Source organism: Macrosteles quadrilineatus, unplaced genomic scaffold (assembly GCF_028750875.1).
Source record: "Macrosteles quadrilineatus isolate MER2022 unplaced genomic scaffold, UCM_ALF_1.0 Scaffold_2__2_contigs__length_208266976, whole genome shotgun sequence".
In the NCBI taxonomy this organism is placed as follows: Eukaryota; Metazoa; Arthropoda; class Insecta; order Hemiptera; family Cicadellidae; genus Macrosteles; species Macrosteles quadrilineatus.
In genome coordinates, this window is record NW_026542595.1 from 175,365,497 (window position 1) to 175,375,521 (window position 10,025).

General features: G+C 33.7%; 1 protein-coding gene across 1 annotated transcript; it reads right to left on the reverse strand.

Moving 5' to 3' along the window:
- Positions 1 to 1,322: 1,322 nt before the first annotated feature.
- Positions 1,323 to 9,192, reverse strand: LOC128985160 (uncharacterized). Its single transcript, XM_054404542.1, has 6 exons — positions 8,832 to 9,192; positions 6,792 to 6,955; positions 5,489 to 5,600; positions 4,312 to 4,824; positions 3,439 to 3,518; positions 1,323 to 1,332 (listed from the first exon to the last, which is right to left on the reverse strand). Exons 2-6 carry the CDS (start codon positions 6,938 to 6,940, stop codon positions 1,323 to 1,325), a joined length of 864 nt encoding a protein of 287 aa, XP_054260517.1. The 5' UTR covers positions 6,941 to 6,955; positions 8,832 to 9,192.
- Positions 9,193 to 10,025: the final 833 nt, after the last annotated feature.

Sequence of the window (10,025 nt, forward strand, 5' to 3'; positions counted from 1 at the left end):
GGAATTTAGCATGAAAAGGCATATTTTTAAGGTGTGTAAGTTAGTTTATAAGTTAAAACTTATAGTAGTAAGTTTCTTTGTGACTTATAGCAATGAATACAGACCTTATAAGGTCTGTATTCATTGCTTATAGTAGTAGTTATAAGTTTAGTTCTTGGTAAAAACCGCTAAATTAGCGCTCCAACCCAGCTATTATCATTGACTATATATACCTACAGGTAGGTATATATAGTACCTGTATATATATTAGTATGTATACTATATATAGTACTATATATAGTATATATATAGTACTATAGTACTATATATATAGTACTATATATAGTATATATATTAGGTAGGTATATATAGTATATATACTACCTGTAGGTATATATAGTCAATGCTATTATTTAATAATTTTATACTACTTTTTGGAAATGTTAACAAAATTAGTGAAAAGCAGGCATCCCTTTGACCAATCTTGGCCCTAGATTTGTTTTTGATCAAAATTAAAATAGAAACTACTATTAGTGTTGGTGGTTTTCCTCATAAAGATGTGATTGACTATAGGCTTACAAAATAGACCTATTTAAACATTCAGCGGGTTTTTAGTTTAGACCACACTGAAGTATTAAATTGGGTACTTCTTCATCCAAATTTTAATTTTTAATTGTAAATCAAATATTTCATGCAATTGATAGATTAGCAGTTTGTTTGAAAACAGTTTAACGTTTTAATATTTATTTATAGTTAAAAAGCTAATCATCGGCTGACTCCTAACTCTTTTGCCACTGGATAGGGTTCCATTACCCAGTTATCGAAACCAATCAAGATATTACTTTTCATCAGCATTGTCATGCATATTTTTGGTTAGCTTTTGGAAACGTGAAGAAACAGAAGTTTTACATATAGGTAGATGCTCCCTTTACTATCTACACTATGCGTGCTAGGATATAATATTAAACCTCTTTTCCTTGGATCAACAGGTTAGTATCTGGTTAAAATCTCTTCCAAACAATATTTTTTTCCGTCTATTGGAATTTATTATACCATTGTAATTAACTTACTTAATGAAAAAATATGTTGCCTGTTGTACAGAACTATTTCATCTTTCTTCCCAGATATTTCTTAAGAGTAGGCCTAGTCGTTGAGGTTATTCCATACAAAATATAGATTAACAATTTTTTTTTTACTTTACAATATTTAACACTACAATAAACATCAAATTAAATAATTTACAAACAAAGTTAATCATCAACATATGTTTTGAAATAAAAACAAAGCAGAAGTGTTCCATTATCTTTAATCGTTGATTATTTTGTCAATGTGGTTATTTTAAGTTAAACGTCCCTTCAACACAACAAATCATTTTACTTACTATCAAATTTTCTGTTCATAATCATCCTTATTTCATCAATGTACAGATTGGTACATGAAATTGTGTCAACATAAGTTTTCTTATCTAAATTGCTAAAACTAGTGATTTTACAGTAGTCCAAAATGGAAAAACAGTATGATTGAAAAGTACCAGAACAGTTTAATAGATTTTTTATCATTATAGATTAAACATTAAGACTTGATACATCATAAAATAGCCATAATTTGGTATTATTTGCTATGATAACTTTTTTTATCCCTAAAGGAGGATGGCCCATGAGGATTCAGACGAAATTCTTAAATAGCAGCATAGGTGGAATGTGGTATCCTGAGGTCTTAGTTAGTAAAACACTTGCCGCAAACCCGAACTCAAAAGGACAATTGAGTAAAAAATGACAGCTGTTCAATGATGCATTGAATTTGCAATGCTATTCCAGTAATACACTACCTCCTCAGAGGGGCGACTGCTAGACGTCAGAAGAAAATCATAAACGTAAGTTAGGTCGATATGCACTTTAAATTAAAGGTCTTAATTTGTAGAATACAATACAGCAAATTTGAGCTCAATAGAACTACTGAGAAACAAATAATGGCAGCCGTTCAAAGATTCAAAATGGCAGATTCAAGAGATATTTGAACTGCTGCCATTTTTGACTCAATTGTCCGCTTGAGGTCGGCTTCTCTGCAATGTGTTCTACTAAATAAGGCCTTTCATTTGATTGATCAAACACGACCTATGCTGCTATTTAAGAATTTTGCCTGACTCCTCATGGGCCGCCCCCTCAAGGGATAAAAGAGTGATAGTAGCTTAAAAGAGTTGACATTTATGGCTATTATTGTATTGATGTACCTAGTATTGTTACTAGGTATATCTATAGTGGTAAAAAATATATTACACTGTTTCACTGTTAATCACACTGCAGGCCTATACAGGGTGATTATAAAAACGTTTCAGGACATTGGGATATTAATGAATCCTCATACTAAAAGAAAGAAAAAAATTTATGTGAAGTTATATCCGAAAATGAATATTTACCCAGATTATCGGCCATTTTGTTTTTATACATAAATATTTTTATCTTTGACGTTTTTCAACAAAAGATTATGCAACTTTGTATGCATGTTAAGGTAAAAGAGACCTATTGTGGGAAAAAAATGAAGTTGGTCCGATAAGAAATTTTAAAATGGCGGCCGTTTTAATTTTTATAACTTAAATAGCTCAAAAACAGCTAATTCTATAAAAAAATGTCTGAACACTTTTATTTAGCATTAAAAATTCCCTATCAAACGGCACCAAGATCCAGCAACTTAAGTCCATTGTGTAACACCTAAAGTAGGAAAACCTCTCCTCTCCTCCCAACTTCTAACTTTACTTTTTGGAAGTGAAGCTGCTTTTCCTGTCGAGTATTGCACTGAGACCCGATAAAGTGAGACTATTCTTCAGTTGCTTTAAAAAAAAGCCCGGATTGTTAGAAACAAAACACTCGGGTTTGAGAAATAATACCTATTCGTTTATTTTGGTTAATTTAACTTACATGTTTTAGCTGAACGAATAACGTAAATAAACATTTCAAATTACTTGTAGAATAATATAGGCTAATAGATTGTTTTTATAAAAAAAATTTGGATGATGAGTGATTTGTATATTTTCCCCATGTAGTGGGTAAAAAGAGCTTTAAAATGACACCTCTGGGCCGTGACTAAGTTCCATCGACGAAAGTCACGACTCATTTCTGTATTCACGTTTTTGTATAGTGTACGTTTTTGCCGGTGTCGATGTTCTGAAGTCCCCAGTGAACAGACGTCTGCTCCAGGAGTTCTTCTTACTCCTGCCTTTCAATGTGCTGATTTTTTTGGAGGCTCTATGAATGGTAATGAGTATATATGTTTGATTCTATTTTCTATCCTCTCCAATCTTAATTTTATCCACAATAAACGTCAGTTTTATTTTTTTGTGAAATTTTGCTAATCTACGACGTTTAGTTAGGCTTGCCATATTAGTTTGATGGGGCCCCAGAGGAAAGCGAACACCTAACCGTCATGAGCGTCGGCGGAGAGACATTGTCCATCCTGGCCTACCTTTGGACTCTGGCCTCCTCTCCGCTCTGCTTCATTGCTCCTTCGGTGTCGTGTCCTTCGCCTGAACCGCCCATAAACCGCTGTCAACCGCAAGTTATTTGTCATATTTATTAATTGTTGTTTATTTTTTAAGCACAGTTTTTATCGTAAACGATTTATTCAAACTTGTTATTGAATTATCGTACTCATTTAAGGGGCCCCTAACTGCTTAATTTTTTTAGGGTTATAATTAATTTAATTTGAATGTTTATTGTTACAGTATTGTTATTGCTGTAGGCCTAATTGTTAATTTATTTTGAAGGTAAAATTTTTTAAATTTGATTTGAAAAGGAGATTTTGATAACCAAATAAATGCCTGTGAGCAGGTAGGATGGGTGAGAACCCTTTTTAATTAATTTTGCAAACTTATTGAATTGCATATGTATTTTTGTAATTGTTTTCAAATGTTTAATTACTAACAGCTGTTCCTCTCAAACGGTACGTTGTTCTTGAACCTTTTCACCACGGGTTTTCTTGTTGTTAGGTCAGGGCCGTCCGAAGGGGGGGGGGGGGGGGGCAACCGGGGCTAGCTGCCTTGGGCGCCGTGGCGCCGCGCAGCGGCTATTTGTATTAACACAGTATTAAAATATGCGAATGCGACTATTAGTGGGGGGGGGAGGGGGCGCCACGACCACAATTGCTCCGGGCGCCGCCAACCCTAGGGACGGCCCTGTTTTAGGTAGGGATATGAGTCGCCCCTCCGCCTCTGTCTGTCTGAACACGCTTCTAATTCGTTCCGTTGGTTGCGGGAGCGGGGGCGTGGTTCACCTCATTTATGGAAATTGAAGCATCTTAGGTGTATTTAGGCTAAATGTGAAGTAAAACAAGATATACAACTTTAGTGCAATGTGTTTTTAATTCATCAGCGAATACTATTTCGGTGTATACACACATGTGAAGTAAATTTACCTGGGTAAACTGTGCGCAATGTGCTGATTTATATATACTATAACAACGCAACTTAAATGTATACATACATGTAGAAGGCACTGAACTCCACATCTCAGGACAAGAGTCTTTCTTCTTATTCTCTTCAGGACACTTTGAGAGCCACTCGTCGAGCTCTTGTCGAATGTTTTGCAACAGTTCACTATTACCTAGGTCACCCTCACTAACACTATTATCCTTAGGAGTAAAATCTTCAGGGTTGTACGGAGGAAAATCACTGTCTAAAAACTTTTTCAATAAGTCTTTTACATTTTTTTCATCACCTTGCTCTCTAGCTGTGAAAGCTTTCCTTGTGGGTTTATTAAGCTCAACGTTCAGATTGGAAAATGTAGACGCTTTTTGTACTTTGGTATTTGCTTTCTTGTTTATATTGAGAGGGATCGAGATGGTTCCTGGTCCCTGTAAAAAAAGCAGTAAGTATTTTAATTTGTAAACAAATTTCCCACATAAGGAATTAGTTTTTTCCATTCTGAAACACATTGTCATTTAAAAATAATTATCAAAAGTCTGTGGTTCTTATAAACAATTCATCAAGAGTCTAGTAAAAAGTTATATTTTTCCATCGAGTTACTGATCCGTTTGGATCGATTCTAACTTTTATATAAAATCAAAACAAAACTAGACTTCTTGTGATAAGTTTTTACACAATATCTGCCTATGATGAATCTTAAAAATCACTTAAATTATTTCCTACAGGCCGTTACACTCCTCCGTATCGTCTCGGACTACAGTCCAGTAATGAGTTAATTGAAAATTAATTAGTAGGCTGTACAGTAAATCTTTAGGGCATCAAAAGCCAAATAAAAAATAGGTACACATTCTTAAATCAAAACAATAATTGATGTCTTAACATACATTTCTCTAATAATATTTTTTCTTAATTTCCTTAAATTAGGGCTAATCTTAGGTCGGTTGCTATTCCTCAAAGTGTAGTACACTTAGGTACCGGTACGGTTGTGCTTGTACACTAGGCTACTCATTGTGAACAACTTAGTAACCTTTAACATTTTGAATGACATTCCTACTTGGACGAAATGAATATCAGGTGAGTATTGCCACTAACCTTCTTTGAGTTACGATTGAGTTTCTTCGGCTCTTCCCGAATATTTCTACTTCTGGACAAAGGATTTTCAACTTGAAATCCCATTTTTCTATTCCTTTTAACTAACATCGATCTGAAAATAAAAAAAAAAAAACATACGGCTATTACAAAAACAGAATCTTTTAAATAGAGGTGTGCAACAACTTGTGTGGTACCAGTAGTTAAAACGCAATCATCACATAGTTTTTATGATACAAGAATAAATTTAAGGCACGAGCATTGCCAAGTACCTTAAAAACGAGTGTCGTAATAACCAATTAAGCGAGTTGATTAATTTACTTACGACCGTTTTTTTATTCATAAAGTATATAAACAATACGGTAATGTGAATTTTTTTTATTTTAAAAATGAAATTGAAATTACTAGTTTGAAAACAATTTAATTAAATGTTTTAATAGCTATTTACCTTACAAGTGTAGTAAGAGCGTTTTTACATCACGCAGGTGAATGTTGTGCAACAAGCGGAAGCGAGTTGCATAATAACCTAAGTGATGTAAACACGCTCTTGCGTAACGTGTAACGTACAAGATTTTACCTGACCCGACAATATGCAGGAGGTTACGAACAATATTTTTCAATATCCATTTCACTTATCTTCTAACAGTAACGTTAATTTACAAACAAAAGCTAGGTTAGAAAAATTCTTCAAAACATAACAATAAAATTCAAGTGCACAGCTGATTTCTAGCGTTGAACGTTGTTGGCTCCATAGAGATATATTTTTTAAGTTAAGCACTCAATGCTATTTAAATGGGCTTCATTACATCACCGAGTGAGTTTTTTTCAATTTTACATCACTCGAGTCGAGAAGTAAAGAAGTTGTATACACCACGCTTGAGATAGGGAAGTTTAACATGGTGAGTTAGGTAAAGAAATAAAAACAATAGTAGCCCATTACTTCTACAAGTCAAACAAAATCCAAATTGTCTTGACAATTGTTTAGAATAGAGTACAAAATTATAATTGAGAAATCATCCACCAAAAGCAGGTTTTAAATAGATTTAAATACATTAACTATTTAAAACCAACTATTAACTATTTCCCTTTCTTGCAATAACCAGGAATAAAAATCATTCTAAGATAAGACTTCCTATACACACACTACAGTATGTTGTTTCACACAATTAGGCTTAATTGTTGGATCGACTGATACTGATCAATCATTTATTACCATCATCATTATATGTTGATTCATATGTACGTCTAGCTATCAAAAGATATTCTCATAGCCAACTTTGGGAGCTTATGATTCAACAAAACTTACTTGTCTGCATCGCCGTTATCAATACCAGCGAACGCAGGGATCATGTCTGGGGATCTGGGTTGGACCAACGGAACAGACACAGTATTGTGCACTCGTACTTTTATTCCATGACCAGCCTTATCAGCTGGAACACTCCTTGCTCTTGACATTTCTTCTTATTAGGCCTATTAGTGAGACATTCTATGAAGAAACAAATCCAAAAAGAAAGTTTTTAAAATAACCTAACTTACACAATAGTTGCAGTTAATTTTTAATACATAAGAGAGGGCAAAGGCCTTGGTTTTAAGGAATTTTTGCTACAATGGCAGGCTTGTTTGAATGGGAAAGGAAAGACTATCCTGGCACATGAAACACAAACATTTTACTGTACACACAAAATTAGAATATTTCCTTCATTGATAGGCTAACATTTTCAAGCAAGGAAGGTTTGAGTTCGTGGAAGGGAGGGAGAGAGATTTCAAGTTTAACGGTGGAAATTAGAGGTATTTTAGATTGAGAGTCAAGTATAAAGTTCTGCGTTTCATGTGCCAATTTCTTGAGCATGTTTTAGAATTCTATTTTATTTCTCGTTCAGGTAAGTTAAGCTTGCCAAGTAAAAAAAAAAATCTCTAGCCTACTTAACTTACAATACAATATTTCGACGGGAAGACATTCCTTATATTTACTGTAAGCAGCTTTGTAACTCAACGTTTAAATTTTGTACATTTACGGAATAAAATCTAGATTAAATTTCCCTCGTTCAAGTTTGCAAATCAGTGTTTTCTTAACTTACAAGTAAGGCCTTATGTAGGCCTATTTTTATAAAGCTGATCCAAGCCCAACAACTGTCAGGATTGGATAAGAAATTAATTGTAATATAGACCCGAAACAGGGCTAATGAAAAGATAAAACTTTGATATCGGACTCCATCGGATTTATTTACAAACATTAGGTCTAACTTAAAATTGATTTGACCAGATAACCAAACTAAAACTAGACCTAGTCTAACCGAAACCCAAACTTTCAATATCGATAGTAAATTAACAATCGATAAAACGATTTATTTTTAATTCATATTTATCCAACGGCAACCAACATTTTACAAAAAGTTACATAGCCTAAGCTTAGTGACAAAAACTCTGGTTTAGTTCCAAGCAAGATCGTTTCCAGACCCAGATGCCATTGTCATTGGGCCAATATTTAAGATGCTATCTAACAAAAAGGTCGACGTTAGGTTACTTAGTAACAAGGGTCTGGACTATTCCCTTTCAAAACATAAGAATACAACTGGCGTAGAAACCCACAAAATAAAAATAAAGAAAACACCACGATAACTTATCACCCACGCCAAGATGGAGTCAGATATCAAAGTTTTACCAATGAAAAATAAGAGTAACTTAGACCTAAGTGGTTTACTGTGCTTCTAGCCAAGGCAACACTAAATGTTCTAGCAGCTAAGTTAACCAAGAGTAAAATAAGTTAGGCCCAACGTCAAACCGAGAGAATATGCCTAGCACCACGATATCAGTGTTCTTGCCCTAACTTAGATCTCGTTTTGTAATACTCTGTTCACAAAATTTAGACGGTTTTAGGGAAAGAAATCATCCCCTCCACTACAGTATTGCCAACCTACCTTTGGCTGCACTTAAGTTTACGTCCTACACTCATTCTAATGAACACATCGATCGATAGGTAAGTTATATAGACTATTTCATTCGATATTAATCAATATATCGAATAAATGATATTATCGATATTTTTTATTCAAATGAGTGTAGAACGTAAACTAAAGTGCAGCCCACCTTTAAAATAAGTTAAGAGCTATTCATCTGAGGGCCGAGGTTTTTGTAAGGTTTCTGTTTGACGTGATTTAGGTTTGCCAAAACATAGATCTCTTGCACCAAATATAAACTTATTATAGGCCAAGCAAAAAAAGTAAGTTAAGTAAAGTAAAGTAGTGGGGGACTTCCCCTTCAACCGCCTAAATTTTGTGAACGAAGTAAGTTGTGTTGTAGCCTAGTTAAGGATGACAAAGATAATAACTTACAGTTGAGGACTTACCAGTAATGAGGAATTTATTGGACCATCACTCTGATTCTTGACTTATTAAAGGAATAAAAAATCTATTGTCTATTCGGTAGGTTCATAAGCTTTGGTAGCTATCCATTTACTTCAGCTTCGGCTAATTCAAATTTAGGACTGACTAGTGACTAAGATTTTAGCCGTGAAAATATCGGGTTAGCTTTAAAACACAAGATCAGATCAATACACTAATCTTAGGCTTGCCGAAATTTGAGGGTTCAAATTTAAAACTAAAAGCAACGTACACCACATTTTTAGAACTTTAGTTCACTGTATTATAAAATAATAAGCCTTAAGAAAGAAATAGCTGCGATTAATGATTCAAACTTCAAACCCCTGAATTCTAATTTTGTTTGATGGAAAATAAACAAACAGACAAAAACTCTTCTTCTTTGCTGTCTCCATAGAATAACTAACAGATAATGGATAATATCTCAGCATTGATTACGAAACTCATAGTCATATAGCAACAGATAACGGTCAAACCAGTTAAACATTAATCAATGCTTTTGACTTAACTTTTGATTTCGTAGCATTCTAGTACATTTACGAAAATTATAAAACCTGTAGCGTTAAAAACACACACCCTTATTAGATTAGATTTAGTCATCCTTAGGGGCCGCCAACCTACGTATGTAACGCGATTTTTTGTAATAATTTTCAAACCACTTCCTTCACCCATGTGACGCTATATAACGCAAGTCTAACCCCCATCCTTTGTAACCTAATGCTGTCAGATATTTTCTAAAACAACGTTGTGGTTTATTAAATCAAGGGGAAATTTTCACATGAAGTAAAATGGTTCAACATTGGTTTTGTAGTAATGTCACCAATAGCAAAAATCATTTTAAGAACAAACTTTACTGTTAATTTGAACAGATCAATGTTTACAACAAAACATTTTTAAAACATCAATTAATTGTATACTGTATAATAATAAACATTTTTTAAACACTTATCATGTGAAGTGTCTTTTTATAGTAGCACTTATGAACAAAATTTACATTTGTAGTAATTTAACTGTACAAAATTCTGATTTATTTTATTTGCTATCATATTTGACCCAGGATGACCAAATCCATATTTTTATGTCCTCTCCTCACTAAGACTGCAAGATCAGAGCTATGAGTTGGTGAGACCTTTTTGAACTAGAATAACAGTTCTATAAAAAAC